At 33.6% G+C, this 25,864-nt stretch overlaps 2 protein-coding genes across 6 annotated transcripts; one reads left to right on the top strand and one right to left on the bottom strand.

Moving 5' to 3' along the window:
- The first annotated feature begins 1,872 nt into the window (after positions 1–1,872).
- On the top strand, positions 1,873–11,531 carry LOC122585358. 5 transcript variants are annotated; one of them, XM_043757488.1, is made up of 9 exons: positions 1,873–1,989; positions 3,818–4,033; positions 5,947–6,018; positions 6,151–6,477; positions 6,754–6,815; positions 7,159–7,241; positions 7,320–7,505; positions 7,834–8,132; positions 10,140–11,531. In XM_043757488.1, exons 2-9 carry the CDS (start codon positions 3,854–3,856, stop codon positions 11,127–11,129), a joined length of 2,199 nt encoding a protein of 732 aa, XP_043613423.1. In that variant the 5' UTR covers positions 1,873–1,989; positions 3,818–3,853; the 3' UTR covers positions 11,130–11,531. The 5 variants fall into 5 exon arrangements, with proteins under 5 accessions (XP_043613423.1, XP_043613424.1, XP_043613422.1 ...); XM_043757489.1 differs by having other exon boundaries at positions 5,947–6,045; positions 6,193–6,477; XM_043757487.1 differs by having other exon boundaries at positions 5,947–6,045; positions 7,162–7,241.
- A 12,105-nt stretch (positions 11,532–23,636) lies between these two features.
- Positions 23,637–25,616, bottom strand: LOC122585362 (putative F-box protein PP2-B12). The gene is made up of 3 exons (XM_043757493.1): positions 25,306–25,616; positions 24,790–24,908; positions 23,637–24,301 (listed from the first exon to the last, which is right to left on the bottom strand). The coding sequence occupies exons 1-3, from the start codon at positions 25,606–25,608 to the stop codon at positions 23,788–23,790; spliced, it is 936 nt and encodes a 311-aa protein (XP_043613428.1). The 5' UTR covers positions 25,609–25,616; the 3' UTR covers positions 23,637–23,787.
- Positions 25,617–25,864: the final 248 nt, after the last annotated feature.

The raw sequence follows: 25,864 nt of genomic DNA, 5'->3' as shown, positions 1-25,864 counted from the left end.
ATTTAATTACTGTTATTAGGTTTTCCAATTACTTACGTTGTTTATTCAGAAACGGCCTACCCCGGTAATACCGGATTTTTACCTTTCAGTATTAGTTTATTAGGAAATTGTGACAACCCCAAACCATTAGAATTACATATATTACTATATTAGGTAGTGCAAACGTCCCTGCGAACGATCTTGTAACTTATCACTAGACTATATTACACTGACCGAGTTCTCTGTCCATAAGTGTATGTGTTTTCAGATAATTACTTGTACAACAATTATAAATTTAAAAGCAGAAATAAAAAGCACATCATCTTCTCGATGAGATACAAACCAACGGTTCTTTACAATTTGTTGAGCTGAAACCCTTGACTTCTGGCATTTTACACTTTTAGTTCTATGTTATTGATGTTTAACTTTTAATTATTTAGGCGATGTCTATTTAAATGCCCAAAAACTTGATACGCTACGAACATACTATATGTACATTTCATAACAACTATAATAATAATCAAACAAAAGTTTACTTACACCTCGAAGATAGCACACAATTATTGTCATGCCATTTAACTAATGCATGCTAAATACAATGTTCTAAATATCGGTAAGTACCGACCGGTATAACCAGTAATGTCACGTATCGTCGGTCCTTCAGTACAACTAGCTAGATATTGTCCTATAGTTTTACTAATTCGTTGCCGCTGGTATTTTCTGGTAGTGTAATACGATTGTTTTATTTTTTCATTTTTTTAAAAAACTTTTTTATGATATTTTAATGTTATTTTTTTACTGTTTGTAAACTTAAAACTTATATGCTGTTATGAAATACTACTTGATATTATTTTTAAGTGAATTGTAATTGTAATTTGAATACTTTTGTTGAATTATAACAAGTCTTGTAGCATTTTTATTTAAAAAATAAAATAAATTTAACAATATTTGTAATTTCGTTCCTGTAACACTGATAACAGTTACCATACCAATACGATTAAAATACCAACATATATAGCATGATCAAACCTGAAACCCTAAAGAAACTTGTTTGTGAAAAACTTTTGGACTAACACCCAATATTGTTACTCTTTTGCCAAAACCAATCCAATGATATATTAATTAGTGCATTAATTAATTAATTTTTTTAATCAAATATTATTTTATAAGAGTTAAACATTTATTGTTTTATAATTAAACATTTATTTAATGTTTGACTAAATGGTATAACAATAAATATGTAATATATAGTATTGAGGTGTAAATAAACTTTTATCTACATTTAATATGTGCTAGTAATTTAGGTAAGGATTTTAGTTAGGTGGATTTCTTTGTGATTATAAATTTATGATGGTTAAAAATTACTTTTAGAGAACAATCATATTTGAATTTTGAAGATGATAAATTGATTGGATTTAAAAGTATATCTTAAAAAAAACTTAAAACTTTACTTTTTACTCTGATTTCAAGTTGATTTAGTATTATCTATTTATTTTTTAGTTTTATATAAAACATAATTATCCAAAATTTTGAAAAGAAATGATTTTGACAAAATCTACAGACACTAGATTCGGTAAATCCAAGGACACAGTAAATACTCAAAGTGTGAAAAGATGTTTACTTGCTTTACTTTTGACCATTAAAGATCATCCATCACCCGTCTCTATCTTCCACACCAGTTCCATCATCTCACGCGCTTTCCCTTTTACGCGCCATCCACACTCCTTGTTTAACACGGGTACACTTTCACGCGCCAGCAACACGCAGGCACAACAGCCTCCAACTAAATTCGCAACGCGGGCCCCACTTCAGTTTTCATCCACACACACACAAAAAGTGAAATGAAATATGAGAGAGAGAAAAATATTATAATAAAAATAAAAAAAACATAATAAAGCTTTGAAATAAAAACCTTGAAAAGAATTTTAATATTAAATATTCTTACTATTACTATTATCTACAAATTCTATATATTTGTTACATTTCATTCTCAGCTTGGCTAAATTTTTGGTGAGTTTTTATTTTATTCTTTTGAAAAATTCATTATTCTTCTGTTTATGATATTATGTGTATATGTTCTTATGAGGTATTTGAATTTTTAACTGTTTAAAGTGAATTTTAACGCTGAATGTAAATAAACTTTATATAAATTATTGTGTTAGAAATAATACAACTAGGTTTGATGATTAAAAAGTTTATATATCATAGATTAAAATAAAAAAAAAAATGGTAAAAGATATAATGATGGTTGAAATAATGGATTGGGAGAGAAGTAAGTTAGTATGTAGCTTTTATTTTGTTTTGTAATTGAGTTTTTAGAGGATTTATGTTGGTTTTGTGAAATTAATGGTTTAAATTGCTAGTAAAAAGTTTTGTTTGTAAAAAGACCAAACCATACGGTCCCTGGTGAAGACAGGACATAGGCGTGTAAAGAACACGAGAGCGAGGTGGTGAAAGAAATGGTTTGAATTGTTAGTAAAAAGTGTTGTTTGTAAGACCAAATTGTATGGTTCATGGCGAAGAAAGGACATAGGCGCGTAAGAAACGCAAGAGGAAATGGTGTTTAGAGTGGCCTTGTCTTAGCTAGTTTATAGTAGTTTATTGAGTGGCGTGTTGATATCGTGACGCTACCGATGGTTGTGTTGAAGGATAGGGTTGAAAGTTTGCCTTTAATGAGACGTATAAGAGAGGCAACTTGAAAATTATTGGTTTCTTGACATTAGATTTGGATAAGTTTTTTGAGTGTGTAACACCTGGTGTTCCTACAGAATCTATCCTAGGTTGGGAGTGTGGCGTGCATTGCTAGGCGATATACATTTTCATTTGATAGTAAAAGTAAACTTATTGGGTAAACACTATAAGCATCATGCTGCACTTGGTTAAGATGGTTATGGCTGGACACATTTGTAACATTGGCCTGATTTTTACGTTTTATTTATATACGACACAGGAACCGAGATCTAATGAATATTGTTGTATGCCGTTAAAGAAAAAAAAATTGAATCTTGATGCTGCTTTAATTAGATTAACTATGTTTATAGCTGTTATTTTCTTTGTTGCATGCCACTTGTGTGCTTGGATGGTGATACTGAACAAGCCACTTTAATGAAGGGATGTGGAGCTCTATGAAGTTTGTTTAAAGGAGTGGGATATGATGGGCTAGGTGAATTTTAGGGTGGTTGGCGGGGAAGTTGTTTGAATTCAGTGAAACCTTTTGTAGAAGAAGAGTGAATATTTTATAGTCCCAACAGAATAAAGAAAGTGAATATTCTGTAGATAATAACCTAAGAATTATGTAAGTAGGAATAAACGATCAAAGGGAAGCATCGTATAAGATTTAGTGGTGTTTGTGCTCCTCATGAATCTGATTAGTATTCGATGCAGTGTTAGTGAATCTAGTCAAATAAATTTGCATCTTGTAAGCTCTGGATATATATTATGTTCACTTTTCTTTTGGTAAAAAGTCCATGAGACAAATAATATATTGATCTCTTTAGTCTTTAATCTATCTAATTTCCTACGAGTAAATGCCGGAGGTTTTCCTTGTTTAGGTTACCAAGGAGGGTGAGGCTTTTTTGTTTACCCAGATGTGTCTGGCCTAACCGGGATATCCCTTGGCCGTTTTCCAACTTTCTTGACCACCCCAGGAAGCTATATAATGAGATTTGAACTAAAGACCACTTGTAAAGATGTCAGGACAATAACTACGAAGCCACCTTGGAAGTGGTTATAAATTTATCTATATTCCATCGAAAGTTAATTTCACAGAAAATAAGCATTGATTGAGCTGCCATTCTATCATATTGCTGAGCACTGTTTTATATCCTTTCTTTTTCAGGATAATATTTTTAAAGTATCAACTCCCGAAGTTTCAATGATCGGCAGTAAAGTTATCTTAACGTACAAGAGGAAGCGGCTATCTTCAGGACCTGGCTTTCAGATTGATGATGAGTGCCCTGATCAATCTCCCAAATGTCAAAGTTTGGAGGTATCAAACATTCCAGTCAAGGAAGAAGAAGATACGTCGCTTAATTCTGAGAGAAGAGATCATGAGGTAGTCCCATATAAATTTCAAGTTACTATTACTGCAATCATGTAGTGAAGCCAGTTTTTTTCCCTATTAATTTATTGCTGTAGAGGTAATGAGTTACAACTTCAATATTTGTCTAATGAATTACATGTCAATTGTTATAGCATTGTAGCTAAATATGTGACCTCAATATTATTATGGTTACATGATCATTATTCATTATAAATTGTTCTGTATACTCATTGGTGTATGAGAGAGTATCTACCAATATATTCATGTCCATATTGTTTCCAGAAATACTAGGGTCGTATACATAGTCATTTATGACAAAAGGTTGAAAGGTTTTCATTGTTTCTATCTTAAATGTATGCTCTAACATTCACTTTTGCCTTTGCGTCCCTTAGTAATTAATACTGAAGTCCCATTCTTGCAGTCTCAGTAGCTATATACTGATGGGTAGCAGGGTAGGTACTTAGCATTTAGAAAATCTCTTTGTGGCATGGTGCAATTGGATGACATGACACACCTTTAACAAAGTGTGGGCCTATCGCCTACCCAATGGAGTAAAATGTCAACGACTGGACAGCTAGTTCTCGTTGAGCAAATGATAAACTTGTATAAATATGGGATCACACATGTAAAGGCATCATGACTAGAGTATTAAAAGATACTGGATTTAGAATGCAATAGTATATGTGGTTACTGGTTAGGGTACTTATATCTCGGGTGTGGTAGCGAGTTTATTTTATCAATCACCAGTTAGGGTTTTCCATCTATAGAAGGATACTCTTTCTATAAGCAGAGAAGAGCGCCAAAATAACCATATGGGCATGGCCATAACACAAAATATCCATATAGGTCCCTAGCAAGGCATCTTCACTCTTATACTCTCGAACGCATGGCGGCTGTGTCAACATCGTCATTTAACATATCATAATCCACGACTCAACAGGTAGATCGTACAATCCCAAAAATCCTCAAAAATTGAATTCACACATTTTTAAAACAATGGCATATAGATAATAAACCACCAAAAGAACTAGAGCTAACTGCCAAGTATTCAATGTATTTCTCTTCTCAATAAGCGAGTCTTCAACATACACTACCTTCTAATATTAGTCTTTAGCCTCTTTTCACCTTTTTTTTGATCAACGACTCACTGTACTCAAACATCTCCGTAACAAATTTCATTGTCACTCTTCAGTCTGTTATATTGGCGCTTTTCAGTAACAAATGAATTCTCCCGATTATGGGTGATCGTTTTCCTACATATCTAGGCTCTACTTTTTTTTTTGCTTTGTTTTACTACGAAGTAAATTGATAGATTTTCTCAATTTGTGATGGCCACTTTTACAATGGACTCTTGTTCATGCGTTCGTGGTTGGTTAGTTTATTGATTTCTAGTTTTTTTGCGTAGCTTTTTGTGTTACTGATTTCGAGTTTAATTGTCATCTCTATTGATATCTTTGCATCTACCTTTTATTTTTATACTTACCAAGTGCATGCTTTGGCCCACTTCTAATTGTCATCTCAAAACCTATTATTCAACCACATTGTTTCTGTGACATATTTTGTAGAAATGTGATCAAGGCCATAGAAAAGGGAAAGCCCTGAATATAATCTTGTTTGACCTTCGCAAACTTCTTAAAAGGTGATCTGGCGCTGTTAGCTTGCAATACATTAAACACCAACCTAGTTTATTTATTCTTGCTATAACATATTTTAAGAATACATGGGCAGAGTTCAGAAAAAAATGATGTTGAATCTAAAATTAAAAGATAGATTGGTTGGTTTCAGATGCATCTGAACTTTAGGAGTTTCGTCTTACGTCTTCTGGAATAAGTGACTTATGTCTGATAGTTTAAAATCATGTTGCCATATTGACCATATCATCATTAGACAGTGCTTTCTGAACCAACGGTCAAATTTTTGTGCAGATATTGAAGTGCGATGAATATCGTGGTGATATTAATATAGTGCAGTGTGAACACTGCCATATTTCTGACAATGTTCGAGTCCAACCTTCTTACGATGAAGTAATTTTTGAATATAAAGTGTCAGATTACTTTAGACTATCATCTCTTCTGAATGCTCCCAATATATATATATATGTTAATATGTTTTTTTTCTGTTCACTGAAGCATCCCGAGGGTAACAAGATATGCTCTAACTGTGCCAAACAGCTACCCAAAGTATCTACATTAGAAGCAGTTGGCAACTCATGTGAAGGCACAATGGAAGTCAACAAACCAGGCTTCCCATTGATAACATTCAGTCGCAGATCGAGAAACAAGAAAACTATGAATGGGAATGCTATGCAGGACAGGTCCATTGTTCCCGAGAAGTTAGATTTAGTAGCAGAAAAAGGAAGTAATTTCGCAATGGATGATTGTTGTATTCTGGATCTTCCGAAAGATTTAACAGCAAATGATCCCAATCCAAGTTACTGCGGTACAAGTCAAGAAAAGGTATTCACTTTGTTTTCAACTTTTGTTTTCTAGCTTGTTTCATTGTTCTTTATGCAGTAACGTCCATATCTGGATTCGAGATAATCGTGTATCGTTTTATTACAATTAAGTGATATAATCATATGACTGTAAGAAGAGAAGAGTCACTATAATACGTACCTAAACCTTTTTTTCATTTTGTTTCTACTCTAACTTTTGACTCTATATTATCATACTTTCTCATATAAACTTTTAAGAGAAGGGTAATCAATAATTGTGTTCTGGTGTTCATGGCAGAATACTAGTGAAGATGGCGATCTTTGTGATGTTCATTCACCATATGAATCTACAATTAAGATGTATGTATACGTTGAAATTTTCTCTTTATCTTGATAGTTGATACTACCTCTGTAACATGATGACATCAGAGACTTACAGATGAGGGTTGATTTGGGTATCTTGAATGCATGAACCCCCTAAATCTTTTTAATCAAAAGATAGAATGTAGTCTAAAGATTTGATCTCCACAATAATTTTTGGTACACTAATTGAGTAACCATTCAAGGGATATATAAATGTTTTTGTGTGAACCTATCCATACAAATTTGACTGTACTAATTACCCTTTACCAAAACCATCAGCCTGGCTGATTTTGCCATTTTTACATCGTTTTCTCATTTTTTCCCTCTTAGCTGATTTTAGCAGGGAGAAACCAACTGGCGAAGCGTTGATGACTAATAGAGACATTTTAAAGGACACCCCATCTGTAATTGAACCAGCAACAGGTTGGAATTTTGTCAATATACTATCATCTTTTATACTGATGATGCAGAAGCTTAATAAAGATTTTGCTATGTATACAGAAGCTGCAATAACTGATGTGGCAATTCTTAAGGATAAAGAAGCGGAAGCATCAGAGTGCCATGTTTCTGCAGTAGATGAATCACAGATCATATCAGGTGATGATCTAGAAAGTGCTAAAATTGTCGCCGACAAGCAACAAGATGGAGGGTCACCAGTTTCCTTTGATTTATCGAAGCCTCCACCCGGTTAGTTTTCTGCTTACATAATACATGTAACAAAGATGTTATAAGTAGCAGTTCTGACCAATTTACTTACTAATGGATTGATTTGGATATGCTTTATTTGTTAATGGTTTAAAGCTATAGAATTTAGTATATAAGGTAATTGCACTAAATGGATTGAAAATCATATGGTTTGCAATTATATCTATAAATCTCAATAGTTATTGATTAAAAAGATTACTTGCGTTTCTAATATTATTTGTCTTTATAGTTAGCATCTTTTTAAAAAGATTTACATACTTTTGTAATATTATTTTACATCTCACTCATTCTTTATATGAACTGTTATCAGAATCAAGTGATTTGATGAATTGCACCGTAAAACTGGAATCAAGTTCTAATGTACAACCCGATCAGAATGTATCTGAAATGCATAGAGATTCAGCCGACTCTACTAGTAGAAGTCATTCTATAGTTATGCACGAGTCTCCTCGAGGTAGGGTTCTGGATTTGCTTGATGATAAAATTGGGGAGGCTTCTCAGGTACACACTGTTCCTGCAAGACTCTCTAGTAGCAGCCATATATGGGGATCTGAGCTCCCTTCTATGTCGATGGGTCAAAGTCAAATAGCAGAAAAGAATTATCTTCAGGTATGTAAGCTTTGGTCATAATCACTTGATTTACTTACTTTTCCAAGCGAAATGTAATGTTTGACCTAGCTCTCACTTTAATGGATGTCTTTTATTAATTGGTGGCCCATTGGTAAGGTCTCTGACCTTGGGAGGATCCACCTGGGTTCGAGTCTCCCTTTCCACATTTGTGGGGGTGGATTAATAGGGATTTTTCGAGAGTCCTGGTTTTCAGGCACACGTGTAATTTAGGGGTAAGAGTAAGATAGAATGCCGCTCAAAAATATAATAAATTAAGTCTCTAAAGTTAGATGTAGCAAAGTGGGTGGGACAAGTAATGGATTGAACTGGTAAGCTTCTGGGTTTGGCTGATCTAAGAGTACTTTCTGTTCACAAATGATAGATTATTTTTACGATAATCTATCTTTTTGAATAAAATGATTTAAAGTACATTGTACATACATTATGAGAGGTTTTTTGGAATAATCTATGTTTTCTTTTTAGCTAATTTTCTGTTCTTTTACTTGCATGACCCATTACAAATAAAATATACTCTATTATAGGGGTGGCAATGGTGTTGTATTGTGTTGCAGGTTGGCGTATACATGTACTTCAACCCAAACCCAACCTATTTAATAATCGGGTCGAAAAGTTGAACATGAACCCTTTTATTTGAACGGCAAACTATCCTACTTTTAGTCCTAAACTACACAAATGCCTACCCAACCCATTTAATATGCAGGTAGTTGTGTCGACCCATTTAACCAATGTAAATCAAAACCTACATGATAAAAAGTTATAAGTTGAGGTTTTTGTAATTTTTAACAACATGAGAAGTAATACTACCTAATCATAAACAAATATAAAACATTTAAAATATCAAGATAAAAATATAAAATAGTTTACCTAATCATAAAGAAATATAAAACATTTAAAATATTAAGATAAAAATATAAAATAGTTGCAATATTTAGAACCAATTATATGAATTTAAAATATATAATTTTCCTATTTAAGTTTTTACTGCGTTGTAAACGGGTTACAAAGAGTAAACCTAAACCCAACCCATATATTAAACGTGTTGGTTGTGTCATCTCATTTATGACCCAGACCCATTTAGCCTCGATCCAAACCCACTTATTTCATGTCGTGTTAGCGTGGTGTGTTGAAAATTGCCACCGCTGTTCCATATGACACTCTAGTTGACAAAAGTGTGAGGGTTATTGCAACTTGGCCTTCTTATATCTGCATTGAACAATTACTTATCTTTACCAGTATCGCAATACAGTTGACCAGCCAATTATGTTTCCCAGCTTATAGATTTTGCAGTGTTAACTTTTATGCATGTTTTTTACTGTCTTTTTTTACCAGTAGGGCCATAAACCAGCATGGGTTATAATCAAAGACCTTGATATAATGAAACAAGAGAAGTCGTCGACAAAAATCAATTTCACTAACAATATGTATTGATCGCCAATGGGCAAAAGAGTGAAATTATGTATAATCTTAGTAAAAAAGGAAAATGTTGCATTTTTCCGAACTACTAGTAATAAAAAGGTTGCATTTATTTGGAACAGTGGCAGTGCATAATGTTTTGCCTTCTCATCGCTACACGGGTTTAAATTTACATCTTAATACATACTAGATTATTGTCACTTGTAGTCTCAATAATCAGTTTTTTTTCCTGTTTGGATTAATAAATTCGCTTTTAATTACCTGATTAATAGTTTTAAACAATTTGTTTTATATGCACTAGCGAAATAAGGAAGCTCAATTACTCCTTTTCTATAACCAATTTGAAGGACTTTACCCCTTTACCATAACACCTGTCTCCTGTTTTCACAAGAACGTCTTCTTTGAATAATTTTATGCATTACTTACTCTGGTAACTAATTCGAATTTGTTTCACATTTTATCAACTGTTTATTGATTGTAACTTCAAGCAACAAATCCATATCCAGATACGATCTCTTTCGGAGTTACTGCTTGTATTATTACGACTAATTTCTGGATTCTGGTTGGTTGCAGCTTTTCCCAGAAGACAGAGTGAATGAGACATTTCCATTAAGAACTCCGTTACAAGAAACATCTTTTATGCATCCGAATAATAGACTTCCAGAGCTGACATCATCAAACTGGATGAATCTCCACTTCCGCAGCTCAAAAAGCTCTACACCCTCTAGCAGTCTATTTCCTTGGCCAAACTTTGATACTAAAACGAGAGAGCAATTTCAAGACATGACATCATCAAATTACCCTTCTGACCCGATATCCCTAATGAGACATAAGATGATGCTCGACAATATTATAAGCAAAGCAAGGGCAATGAATGGTAACAAGGGTAGTTTTGTGGAAACTTTTGACTCTCCAAATCCATGGTCTGAGGAGGAACTTGACTTTCTCTGGATTGGTGTAAGGAGACACGGGAAGGGTAATTGGGATGCCATTTTAAGGGATCCCCGGCTGCATTTCACATCCTGGAGGTCACCAAGGGAGTTAGCTGAGCAGTGGGCGGCAGAACAGTCGAAGCTTTTTAATCCCGGACCATATCTTCACACAAGAGGATTTAGACCTACAAAGAAATGCAAACCTAATCCCGTTGATGAAATGCAATTCTCCCTAGGATCTAGAGAAAGGTCAACCTTTGACCCATTGTTGGTCAACAGGCCTGTAGAGAATAATCTATCTACAAAGGGGAACTTACCTCACTGGCTTCAAGAATTAACTAGCATCCCTCCAAGACCTGTTGAACAAGGTACCATTCCTTCAGTTTCATACACGGGTCGTTCGGGATTGATGCAGTGGATTAATCAACCCTTTTCTGGTACCAATAAATCCATGGGAGCGATGAATATAATAGCACCTGAGGTACAGTCATCCAGTGCAACCCGTTTGCCCGACCCTTTAAGGCAACCTGTTGTAACCCAGCCTATTAATAAACTGGATGAAGTAATTGTAATCGACAGTGATGCATCATCCGAGGAGACTGTATCAGATGATCGTAGTGTTAAGAGTTAGCTGCAGGTTTGATTCATGTATTACTAATATTCATGGATATTGTAGGTATGTTTTAAGTCGTGTACAGGTATAATGTTGTTAATGGATTGTTGTTATGGACATGCGATTGGTGACTTGCGGAGCTGTTAAAAAATGTCTGGAAACAGGAATTCAAGATATTAGAACATCAACACCATCACTTGTTCACAGCTAGAGAAGAGTAAATTGCACCGGTGTATTTTTAGTCTTTTTTTTTGTTTTTTTGTTTTTATAGCCTAGCACTTTTTCAATGTTAGTGTTATGGCTTGTCTTGCCAGTTTGTAAGGAAATAAGGATATGATAAATGGTCCTTAATGTGCTAAATGAACGAATAATATAACCTGTTATCGTTAGTAAAATGTTTTATATTACTTTTTTTATGAACATTGTTTGCTTTCCTTTGTTTATGTAAGTGGATAGTAACTTGTGTGTGCATAAATTTTGCGATGTCCCTGACAAGTGAATAATAAATTAACCATACATGTGAAAGGCATAATTAAAATGAAATGTTTGTAGATTCACAAGTTCTACAATTTGATAAGTCAGATTAAAAGAATCTTATCTTTTAATTTAGAATTAAAAATTAAAATTCAACAATCATATTTTAAATCATCACATATAGTTTTAATTCAATAGTTGAAAATCCAATATATAAGATTTTTTAACTTGATTCTTCAAGTTGTTCTAACTTGAGGGATCTAATCCTCGTTTGTTTTCGGTGTAGTGTCATTTTCAAGTGATTTATTGTTACTCTATGGTTGGTCCAAAAAATTGTACGGATGGTAACAATTTATAGGCTAATGTGTAAATGGGAGTTTTGTCAAAGAAATTTGTAAAACAAGAAATTCCGGTGTTGGTGACACCGGACTTGAGCAAGTGAATGAAGTCCGGCAATCTAAACACCGTACTTCCCTTACATGGCTTCAATATTAGTTGATGTGGCTGTGGAATCTGAAGGTCCGGTGTTGTGAACACAGGTCTTTGATTTGTTTAAAAAGGGAAAGTGTTGCCTTGCGATAAAAAAGTTGGAGAAAATAGTGAGTTGTGAATTTTAAAGAGTGGAAGTGTTGCCTTTTGTATTGTACTACTTATTATTATTATTATTGTTATTGTTATTATAATGTGTAATGTATGTACTCTCTCTATCTATATCTATTTACATACTTTCTTTATAATTATAAAAATAATAATAAATTTAAAAAATATTGTAAATTATCTTTTGGATGTAGGAAGAAGGCACGTACGAAATAATTACCATGCATCTTTCAATTCAAAGAAATACACGAGTGGAGGACGTTGTTAAAGGCATTTGATTGAGAGGGTTAAGGCGATGGCCGGCTAAGCTTTAAGTCTTGTCATTATTTGTTCTATGACAGAATGCTCAATGAACAAAGACCAATAAGGCTTTGGCCCCCGGTTCAATCCTTAGGTCGATCAGGTTTTACCACTAGTGAGCTTTCGGGCGGATGGGTTTTTCTTGGGACGGGAAGTTAAGTAAGCCAAGACTTCGTGAGTCAGGAGCTGGTATGTGTGTATCTTTAGCTATTGGGACGCCGCATACAAATTACCAGTCATAGTCTAGAAGTTGGACGTTTAAAAAAAATTATAATTGGTGTTTGCATAAATCTAATGTATTAGCGACAAAAATGGAGCTGATACCTAAATCCACCAATACAAAAACAATAATATTAAATTATGCCAAAAACAAATTATGAAAGAGATAAAACTAACAATATATGATTATAATGAAACCTTGATCTACCCATAAAAGTTATAAAAAACAAAGTCATAAATGTTTTAATCATCAACACCCAACAATCAAATTTGTCATCTATCTTTTCATACGTGCGTTCAGCTTAAGCCTAAAATTCGACAATATTTAAAAGTTTGAGGAATAATGTTGGTCGATCATGACTAAGCTCATACTTGTTCATACTTTTATCCTCGTTACTTAACGTTTTAAAATATGGTTGTTGCGATTTTTAAATAAAGATTTTTTTTCTTACATTTTTCAAACTAAGAATAATTTGCATGACACAAGTACATTTAGACATGTTAAGTTTTTCTATAAAGATCGAGTCATAGCTCCCCTTAAAATGATCCCATGATAATGGCTCCTCAATTAATTCACTAATGCCAATTGGCATTGATACAGGATTAACTTTGCAATTCTTAAGAAAAACCAACTTGACCCCATGATGGTAGCCGGTTGTTGGGATTTGTTTTTTTGTTTCTTTAAAATGACAGTTTTCGAATTGAAACTTAGCTCCACCATTCAAGTGTCAGATAGCCAATTTGTCTTCACCATGCTCATTATATCAATGCTAGATATGTATTCAAACAAAAAATCAAAAATGTTCACTTTTTTAATGCTTAACGGGAATTGAACCTTTGCCTTTTATGTAAAACCTTGGTGTTCCTGTTAACTATACCTTTTGTAACTTATATGACAAATCACTACAAACAACTATACTTGTCTCAAACATGACACGTATCCAAATACAACAGTCTAAAACATGACACGTGTCTCAAACACAACAGTCTAAAACATGACACGTGTTCAATGTCTAGAAATTGACAAGTGTCACAAATATAACATGACAGATTCTAGGGTGTCTAGGTTCAAGTGAATTACATGAGTGAACCTATCCTGATACTCGTATTACAATACAATTATTTTACATGTTAAGTAAATTTTATTTAAAATTCCAAATATTATAAAATACACAAGCCACCGACCATTCTTTTGCTTATTTAGTCTACTTATGTTTTATAAATATAAAAATATAAAATATTTACTTGTGTTCTTACATAACTTAAACGCGCCCCGTATCTCGACCACCATTTTTAGTAATTTGACCAGACACTTTTTGCAGCGAGGGTCGCTGCAATAACCCTCGCCACGTCAGCTTTCCACTAACCGCTTTAAATGTTTGACCCCGACCGTTACTCAACTTATTGCAGCGAGGGTCGCTGCAAAGATTAAACCGACGCCTTTTAAAAACCGATCCACCCATCATCTATTCCATCATTTTCATATTACACTTCTTCCACCCTTTAAATTATAACTTTTTTTTACACTTTTTCTTCCTCCACCCATCTATTATAGTACCGCCGGCAGCCACCACCGTCGACCGCCAGCCACCACCGTGCAGTACCGCCAGCCTTCTCTTCCTCCACCATCTATTGCATTACCGCCGCCAGTCACCACCGTCCACCGCCGCCAGCGACCACCGTCGACCGCCAGCCACCACCGTGCAGTACCGCCCGCCGCCGCCGCCGTCCACCGCCACCGCAGTACCGCCAGTGTCGGGATTATCCTCCCCCAAATTCCGGTCGGTCGTCTTCCCCAAATTTTCAAGCCATTTCAAATTGTGGTATGTATTTTATGCTTTTCCCAATATCCAAACCAGTATTTTCTAGTATCTAGACCATTACTAATTTTTGCAGCGACCCTCGCTGCAAAAAGTGAAAAAATTCGGGCCTCCATGGTATGTTAGTATAGTTTTTGTACATATACCAGTTTTGTTAATTTGTTAGAATTATTAGTTGTTTATAGGATTTTAATAGATTTGTTAGTATATTGGTATGTTATTATTAGTTTTGTTAATTAGTTAGTTTTGTTAGAATATTGGTATGTTAGTATAGTTTTTGTATATTTATTAGTTTTGTTAATTAGTTAGTTTTATTAGAATATTGGTATGTTAGTATAGTTTTTGTATATTTATTAGTTTTGTTAGTATAGTTAGTTTTGATTTATCGATAATTTAGTGATTTGTTAGGAGCCACGAATTTGTTTTGTTAGTGATTTGTTAGAATATATATCTTTAAATGCAAAATTAAGAAGACTAGAATTAGTTAAAAAATTGATTAAAATAAATAGGCAAAATTATGTAAAAATTTTGATTAAATAAACTACTTAAGACGTAATAAAATTTAGTTCAACAAAAATATACATAAAAATTAATTATAAAAAATAAGTTCAAAAGTATAAAAAATTAAGTTAAAAAGTTAATATATTGATTTGTTAGAATATTTTAGTCATTAGTGTTAGGTGTTTTACTTTTTGGTTAGAATATTGACAAAATAAAAACGACGTAGATTAAAATAAATAGCCAAGATTATGTTAAAAATATATGTATTGAATTAAATATACAAAATTATTTAAAAATTTGAATTAAAAATTTTGATTAAATAAACTACCTTAGACGTATTTAAAAGTAATTAAATTTGTGATAATTTTGTTATATGATTTGTATTTTGCAAAAAACGTATAATATGATTTGTATTTTGCAGTATAGATGGCGACTTACCATGGCGGTGATGGCGGCAATGAAGACCCACATCGACCATGGTGGAAGATTACATGGGGCTGCAAAGACAGCGGCGGTAAGGAATTTGGTTTTTTTATAATTCATATTTTAATTTAATATTTTTTTACTAACTTGTCTTTTTAGAATTTGGTTCTTTATAATTCATATTTTAATTTAATATTTTTTTTACTAACTTGTTTTTTTAATTTTTTCTAGCCCCTCGAAAGGGAAAGGGGAGGGGGCCATGTCAAAATTTAAATTTGGAGGCTGAGTTCGCGAAAAAGGGCCGCCTGTCGATCGACTTCGACACGAGCAACTTAAAAACGTGGCAGGCGATCGACCCAAATTCTTCTATGTATAAGAGCCTCATTGGCACCTTGGTCCGCCACATCCCTCAGACATACGACTCCTGGGACCATGTGCCTGCTGAGAGAAAGGATTTTATCATCCCGACTCTGAACGTAAAATATTATTCATTTTTAACTTCTTCTTTGATGTTTGTATCAATTTTTAATTTCGCTAACTTTTACTTTTATAAATTGCAGACTCGGTTCAAATTGGACCACTTTGTTCAGATTCCTAACCCCGACGATCCTATCAGGCGGGGGTTTAGGCTGTGTGTTGATAGGGACTGCTCCGATCAGTATCGGCTCCGAAAGAGCCAGTTCAAGAGAGCCCACTTTTCCAAAAAGGGGGGCCTGGATGCAGTTCCCCAGTTGGAACGGGTTGTTCCTCCAGAGGGTATGTCACAGGAGGACTGGAGAGCTTTGTTGGGATATTACCAGAGGGAGGACCGGGTGAAGCAGTCGGCGAGAAACAGCACGAACAGGGGCAAGCAAGTTCTTGCGGGGACCCATGGTCGTAAGTCTTACTCTCAGTACGTCCACCAGGAGAAGGTTAGTTATGAATTATATATGTATTAAATATATATAATTGTGTTTAAAAGTATAAATTAAAGAATGTATATGTCTTATGATAAATTGATGTGTTTACAGTTTGAAAAAAACAAGGACGTGGACTTGGTGGATTTGTTCGAGATTAAGCACAAGAAGAAGAAGGATAAACAATGGGAACACCCGATGGCTGAAGAAATACATGTATGTGTCTCTCTGTAGGATTTTATATTTTTTAGTATTTAATGTTAATTAATCAACCTTATGTATAATGTAATGTTTTTTACAGTCTCAGCTCAAGAGGAAGAAGGAGGAGGCTGAACAGGACCCCGTTCCAACGCCAGGTCCTGAAATTGTCATGGATGTACGGGGACCCCGGGCGGGGCATCATCGAGGCATAGGGCGGGTCATCAGGCAGATGGGTACCGAGGCGTATGACTATACGCATCTTACCCAGGGACAGCCACGTGCATCAATCGACTTGAACAATGACCCACCTCAGCCTAGCCAGACGTCCTCCTTATTTGAGGAATTATTTAACTATTCTAGTTATGCACAGGCTCCTTTTCCTCCTCAGCCGTCCCAGTAGTTGCCCACAGCCCCTCAATACTCAGGCGGATCGTATCATGTCAATTTAGATGACGATGATGATGATGATGATGATGAGAGCGATGGTGCTCATGATTAGTATTTTTTGGTTATAAACATTACATTTTTTATTGTATCAATTATGTTTGTGGTGTATATGTGTTTATCTTTTCGGATGTGCTGGTGATGATGGTCATAAACAAACGAAAAAAACGTAAAAAAAATATGCCTCATCTATATAAATAAATACGTCAACTATTATTAGTAATAGAATACGTCAACGATATCTAGTACTTATAAAAACAAAAACATCAAAGATAGCTATAGAATACGTCAACTATTATTAGTAGTCATTATAACAAATATAAGTAAAAAAATACATCAACGATATCTACTACTTGTAATAACTATAATTACATACGTTAAAGAGTTACAAACAATTACATGATATAAATAAACTATTCAAGGATCTCATATCCCGTAGGTGCCTTATTAGCTTGAACGTGTCTGTGGTACTCAGCCAAACGGTCTCTGTACTTCGGATCTGTTGCCCAGGCCTGCGATGCAGGTTTATCATGTCCCCAAGCTGAGGTGTAAGGCATTGGGCAGTCCTTATCTAAAACAACCGTAACAAAATGTGTCGACCCCGATACCAGGGCAATGCATATCGGGTCATCTACGTATAGCTCGCTTGGCCCCTTCCAAAAAGGAAAACATGTGATGTTCTCCTCTAAACTTAAACAGATAATTATTACCCCCAACGCATTAGACAGCAGCATAGCGCAATATGGATTCATCATCCAGTAATCGTGTGGGCGACCATTTGGATAAGACATTGATAGCAAAGTGTGTATGTGCTTAGCGTCACCAGCGAATGCACCCTCATAGTATCCGCGCCTGGACTCATACTCCTCTAGCATTAGTTTGCAAATCCATTCGAATTTTTGTTCGTTTTCACCCAAAGCAACAGCCAGTGCCCGAAACCCACAGTTACCATCAGACTGTACATTTTTTTATATTTACAACGTATCTTTGAAAGAACTTAGGGAGCTGGCCTAGGTAATGACTCATGTCAAACGACGTTGACTCACTCGGGAAAAAGTTGTGTGTACACGGTTCAGGGTTGTTCTGGGGATTTTGTGTATTCTGTGTAATGGGTGTCGAGAACAATTGATCAACAAAGCTATATGTTTCTTCTTGCGTTTGGTTATTCAGCTCTCCGAAATAACTTTGTGTGTCTGCGAAACGTGAATCGCTACCCACATACGAACTATGTCTGCCACTTTGTCCCCAGTATACTTTGTTATAAGGTTCGCCAAAGGAATCTGTATTTCCCGGGATGTTAAACTCATAACCCACATACCCGCTTTGCCTACCACTTTGACCCCATACTACTTTGTTGTATGGTTCGTCTACATCGTCTGGCACGTTCATTGATAGGCCCACATAATTACTTTGTCTCCCAATCTGACCCCATTTGGGCTGGCTTTCAGTTTCATTGAAGAAACGTCATGGTGTTTCCGCGAAAACAGAACTGGTGCCCACATAATCACTCTGCCTCCGACTTTCAGGTGATTGTGCTTGGCTTTCATTTTCATTGAAGAAACGTGATGGTTTTTCCCCGAAAAATGAACCGGTGCCCACATAATCACTCTGTCTACGACTTTCAGGTGATTGTGGTTGACTTTCCCTTTCTTCAAAAAAACGTGATTGGGTGCTCACGTATTCACTGTGTCTCGCATATTGGCCTTCTCCAAATGCACATGACGGCTGCGAAAATTGATCGGAGAATTGAACCGACCTGGATTTTTGAAGACCCGAGGGTGCTGTGTTTGTCGCTGGTCTGTTTTGTTCGGGCGCCTGCAAAAAAAAAAATTTAATAATAGATTACACTTACAAGTATACTAACAAATAGGGGGCAATTACCAAAAAAAAAAAAAATTTCAATTAATTATATGTAGTTCGAATTATGATCCGACATACTTGAGGTATATTTTTCTTTGACCCGATTGGTCTTCCACGTTTATTTTTAATAACAGACGGGTCCTTGATTTTCGTTCTCCCCGGATAGACGATGTCTTTTAATTTAGAAATCCAGTTTTTGCGATTTGACTTCGGTTGATCCTTAAACTGGACTTTAACATCCTCTACTAACTGGTCGATAGCTTCGTCATCGTCAGAGTCTTTTCGATGATCGTTGTCCGGAAGGCATGTCGACGGTGTCAGGTCTAGCTTTCTCCAAAAGTCATTTATGGTATGCACCTCAACACGTTTGTCTACATTTTTGACGAAAAATAATTACAATATTTGTGGATTTAGCAAAAAAATAAAAAAGCAATTGCCTATATTTCAATAAACTTACTGCAATGCATGTACGCAGCTAGACGGCAGGCACATGGAAGGCCACAACTAGTCCACACCTTACACCCGCATTTTCTCAAGTCTTTTCCGATCTCATTTTTTAATCGTTTTATTTCATCGACCATTATATCAAAGCTGTCACAGATACAACACAAAGCAGGTCTTTCAGACATGGGTAGTTGTGTTTACCAGCTCTATAAATCCTGCATTCTTCCAGTTGGCCCTTGATTTCTGTATCTTGTCCGAGGAGGACATCATTAACACACTGAATTATTCGTTGAAATGTACATCTCCCCTGTAACTCGGACTTGAGGAGTGAATGCTCAGCCTCAACTCTGTTGGTAGTGTAATTACGGTAGTTGAGGTGCTGATCCACCCAAAAGGACACAAACTTTTCCTTGTACGGGGAAAGTCACTCCTTCTGCAGGTACTTATAAACCTCTGTCAATTTAACATGTGATTAGCTTGTGTAGGTATATGTGATTTACCAAAAATTAGGAAAATAAAAACTTCAAAAGCACTTCACTTACTGTCTAAACGGGGACCCATCTTCTCTTTTAAATATGATAAATTGTTGGTGTACTCTTCTAGTGTGCGGGACTCGTAAAGTTGTTTCCACCATCCGTAAAAAGGCCCCCATTTCCCTTCCCCTTTTAACGATGGCATGCTAAATTTGTCTATGTTCCGCCATATGTGCACTCTACACAGTAAATGATAGGCTTCAGGCATAACGGTTTTGCATGCTTTCATTAGCGCCAGATCCCGGTCCGTGAGTACGACACGCACAGCAAAGCCTTCACCTAACGTCGACTTCAAACACTCCAACACCCATCTATAATTATGCTCTTGTTCGCTTATGATAAACGCATATGATATGCTAAAGGTCCTGTTTGTTGGAGTGACACCAACGATCTAGACCAACGGCATGTTGTACATATTCGTTTTGTATGTGGCGTCTATTTGGATAACATAAGGAAATGCACGCCACAATTTAAATGATGTCGGATGTATAAAAAACAGATTCTCCAACCGACCAGATACACTGTTTGTGGTATGATAATACAAGTAATTATGCTCCTTAAGCAAACTGAACATAACCTGTTTCGTTTGAACAATATGGCGTACATATGTCGTTTCAGATACTCTATCATAGTAAATAAATAAAAAGATATGTAAAGTTGATATGATATACCTGCATTGGAGTGTTCCCATGTTTTTCGGCCGCCTTCTTCCGCATAGCTTTTTGGAAATTGTAAATGTCATCACTGCGGGTCAAGTTTTCTGGAAAATTTTCTTTCAATAGCTTTAACATCCTACGGGGCGTACTACCACGGTGATATTCTTCTTCTAGAAATAATCTCTCCTCTTCAGTCAACCTTCTTGCGTACGCGTAACCCTCCAGATTCTCAGCTGGATAGTGATTATGTGTGTCGTCTACAACGGTTATCCTCCAACCATCATCAGTTAAACGACCGATTAATCTAAAGGGGCACTGACACTTAAGTGTCTTTTTAACGAGGCCGCTTATCCTATCATTCATTTTCCAGAAAGATTACAGACTATCGTCACTTTATTTCTTACACCAGCTAAGTTGGAATTTGTTCGTCGTTTGATTAACACATAACCAAGCTGCAATCCTGTACTTTTCGCCCAGTTGAACAATTCTTCGTGTGAATCGAACACCTAAATTAGTTTTTTTTTATAAAAATTATCATTAAATTGTATACTTATAAATATCTAACATTTTAAATATGCAATAAATATAACAACGAAACACAAGTTAAATAGTACTAAAATATAAATATTCTAATGATATTTGTCAACATAATACATGTCTTATCAATAAAATGAAAAACATATAAATTTGTTATATTCTAGCAATATTTAGTTTTTGGACTAACAATATATTTATACAAAATTACGGTAAAAATTTACAAGTAATAGGGGGTTTAGTAAAAATAAGAATAGGGGTATTAAAAATCAGCTCCCATTTTAAATATGCAATATCTAACATTTTAAAATTGCAATAAATATATAACAACGAAACACAAATTAAATAGTACTAAAATATAAATATTTCAATGATATTTGCCTAAATTAGTTTTTTTTTTAACAAATTATCATTAATTTGTATAATAATAAATATCTAACATTTTAAATATGCAATATCTAACATTTTAAAATTGCAATAAATATATAACAACGAAACACAAATTAAATAGTACTAAAATATAAATATTTCAATGATATTTGCCTAAATTAGTTTTTTTTAACAAATTATCATTAATTTGTATAATAATAAATATCTAACATTTTAAATATGCAATATCTAACATTTTAAAATTGCAATAAATTTAACAACTAAACACAAATTAAATAGTACAAAAATATAAATATTTCAATGATATTTGCCTAAATTAGTTTTTTTTTTAACAAATTATCATTAATTTGTATAATAATAAATATCTAACATTTTAAATATGCAATATCTAACATTTTAAAATTGCAATAAATTTAACAACTAAACACAAATTAAATAGTACTAAAATATAAATATTTTAATGATATTTGCCTAAATTAGTTTTTTTTAACAAATTATCATTAATTTGTATAATAATAAATATCTAACATTTTAAATATGCAATATCTAACATTTTAAAATTGCAATAAATTTAACAACTAAACACAAATTAAATAGTACAAAAATGTAAATATTTCAATGATATTTGCCTAAATTAGTTTTTTTTTAACAAATTATCATTAATTTGTATAATAATAAATATCTAACATTTTAAATATGCAATATCTAACATTTTAAAATTGCAATAAATTTAACAACTAAACACAAATTAAATAGTACTAAAATATAAATATTTTAATGATATTTGCCTAAATTAGTTTTTTTTTAACAAATTATCATTAATTTGTATAATAATAAATATCTAACATTTTAAATATGCAATATCTAACATTTTAAAATTGCAAAAAATTTAACAACGAAACACAAATTAAATAGTACTAAAATATAAATATTCTAATGATATTGCCTAAATTAGTTTTTTTTTAACAAATTATCATTAATTTGTATAATAATAAATATCTAACATTTTAAATATGCAATATCTAACATTTTAAAATTGCAATAAATTTAACAACTAAACACAAATTAAATAGTACTAAAATATAAATATTTTAATGATATTTGCCTAAATTAGTTTTTTTTAACAAATTATCATTAATTTGTATAATAATAAATATCTAACATTTTAAATATGGAATATCTAACATTTTAAAATTGCAATAAATTTAACAACTAAACACAAATTAAATAGTACTAAAATTTAAATATTTTAATGATATTTGCCTAAATTAGTTTTTTTTTAACAAATTATCGTTAATTTGTATAATAATAAATATCTAACATTTTAAATATGCAATATCGAACATTTTAAAATTGCAATAAATTAAACAACTAAACACAAATTAAATAGTACTAAAATATAAATATTTTAATAATATTTGCATAGATTAGTGTTAACAACTAAAATATACTAATAAATATCTAACATTTTAAAATTGCAATAAATATAACAACGAAACACAAATTAAATAGTACTAAAATATAAATATTTTAATGATATTTCCTAAATTAGTTTTTTTTTTTTAAATTATCATTAATTTGTATACTAATAAATATCTAACATTTTAAATATGCAATAAATTTAACAAAAAAACACAAATTAAAATACTACTAAAATATAAACTAATAATGATATTTGCCTAAATTAGTTTTTTTAAAGTTAACAAGGATACCTGATCGGTGTGAAAAACCCTAGCGTCGTAGTCAAAATGAGGGGCCGCCTCTGGTATGTCAAATTCTTCATCAGGTTCTTCTAAGTGAAGCTCAAAACCTTCCGCACCCATTTCGCCCCATATACTTTCAAAATCCATCTGAAATAATGATACACTATAATAATAATACTAATGGTTAAAGAGAGAGAACAAGTAGAAAGAACCGTGTGTTAAACTTTAGAAAGAAATTGAAAGAAGAAGTAGAAGATTGATATTGAAAACGATAGTTACTACTGGTTTCCATATATAGAACCGTGTGTTCACTGTTGACTTGATGGTCCACAGTGTACGTTTTCGTACACTATCTTTTTGCAGCGACCCTCGCTGTAAAAAGTGTGGTCATTTTACTAAAAATGTGGTCGGATCACCAGGCGCCAACTTAAAACATACTGGTTTTCATACATTTCACATACACTTTCAATTAATATGAACACCAACAGAACTCAAACTAAGAAATAAAAAATATCAACTATTTAAAAAAATTGAAGTCAAAAGCAACATTTCTAACACTTTTGGTGGTATATAAAATTTCAAAAATCATTAAAATAAAATTAATGAGTGACTCTAAGCAACATGAAGTAACAACAAAAAAAAAAAAGTAAAAAAAAAAAAAGAAAAGGAACAATTAACATTTTAACTTTTATTATTACAATGTTTAGGCCTAATCTCAATTCCTTGAATGACAAGCCCACCTTTCCAATTTCCACTTTTTACTTCTGTGATACTCATTTCAAGTTCACCTTCTTCACCATTCTTTACAAAATACTCACCAAGTTCAATTTCCATCCATCCATCTTCTCTTTGTTTTGGCCTGTTTCCATTCGAACACGTGTTGAATGGCACGACCAGGGTCGGGTTCAGAACCCGACCCCTGTTAAACATACCCATTCGTCTTCTTGGCACGACTGGGTAATGCCTTATTGGCTCACCTTCGGGCTCAAGAAAGATTGTTTGGGTCTGATGGCTTTCGAGCCCACTTAGCCCAATTGAAACCTCTGCTGGTTGGTACCCGAATCCGTGGTTTTCTGATGTCCATTTGAACACCATGAATGCTGTGTAAATTGTGTTTGGTGATAACATTCTTGTCTTGATCCTGCCATGGACTTCAAACCAGCATACACTTATAAGCTCAGCTACTTCTTTGAACCTACAATTAAATTAAATAGCAACCAAAACCTTAAAAACATTTTTTAAGGGCAAACTTACTCCACTCTTGTACTACCCCAAATAAGAAACATTAGTGCCATGTGTCAGGATTACGCCCTGGTCTTATTTCTAAAAGTCAAATCCTCTAAGTAACGGGTGGACTAACCCCACATTAACAACTGTATTTTTTTTCTAACGGCACAAACTGTACTCTTATACTACTCAAATAAGAAACATCGATCAGTACCCGATGTCGTATAACACATTTTTGCCATCTACAACAATATCTGCATTATGCAGTTATATTCTATGCATAAAAATCTATACATTTGTTATAAATGGCAAAATTCTGTTGTACACTCCTCATTTTTAAAAGTTGAGTTTCTGTCTAGTGGACTAACCCCACATTGACAACTGAAACCTTAACTACTTGGATATATTTGTTAATTACGTGATTATGGGTTAAGAAATGGGTTGTTGAAAAATTACCTTGATTCGGGTAATGAAATCCATCTCCAATATCTCGGAGTATCACTCCAAACGATTGACAAGTCTCTGGCAGCCAACATATAGCATTTCTTTCCGGTTTGCTTGTCCAATGAGAAGCTCTGTTAATATATGCACTATAGTTAGTTTACAACAAGGTCATAAAATATGGAATAGTTGGCTAAGACGCATTAAAGTATTGTATGGCAAGATTATTTTTTTAGACACAATTATTTTTATGTATAGACTTGTTTAGTAAAAACCTTAAAAATGATGTTCATGACATTGAAATATGACCCTTGACCCTGAATGACATTCTTAAAAACAGACACCAAATAGGGTCAAACCGATAGTCAAAAACAGAGGTGGCGAAATGAACAGGGGAAACCAAAATCTATTATTTATAAGACAAAATATATATATATATATAAAATAGTAAACATTTTGTAATAAAAAAATAACTTATGATCACATATATATAAGTGATAAGTATAAGAAATGAGAAGATTTATATATCACCTTATGTCCACCGTCAATAATAAGTGGGCGATCACACAAACGAAGAAACAACTCTTTCTTGCTCAAACACCCACCGCCACCGTGTTCCACCGCCGTGCGGCAATCCTCCGGCAAGAAAGCTTCCCAAACAGCATCCCATTCAGCAGCAGACCTAAAAAGTGAACAAACTAAAGACAGTCTACATGCATCTTTTGGACTTGTTAAAGATAAAGCTTTTGCTACAAAACCTTCTGGCAATGACCCAAAAAACCCATCTTCAATTTCAAAACTTCCATTTTCCATTTTTAACATCTGATTTCTCATCTCATATAAAAATATATATATATATATATATAGAAAGTTTTTGAGTGTGTCTAAGTTGGGTTGATGAGAAATATGGATATTTTGTGAATATTTATAGGTGGTGTCAAGGGGGGTGTAACAATTGAGATAGCTTAGGAGTTAAGTTTTTTTTGTTTTTTTTTTTAAAGAAAAGGGTGACTCTTGGGTTTAAAAAAAAAAAACTAGTGGACTTTAAGATTGTTGGATCTGAGGCTATATATATTGTAACTTTTATTTT

The sequence above is a fragment of the Erigeron canadensis genome, chromosome 1 (genome assembly GCF_010389155.1).
Source record: "Erigeron canadensis isolate Cc75 chromosome 1, C_canadensis_v1, whole genome shotgun sequence".
Lineage (NCBI taxonomy): Eukaryota > Viridiplantae > Streptophyta > Magnoliopsida > Asterales > Asteraceae > Erigeron > Erigeron canadensis.
The sequence above is the reverse complement of the archived record's forward strand: the minus strand, read 5'-3'. Positions and strand labels throughout refer to the sequence as shown.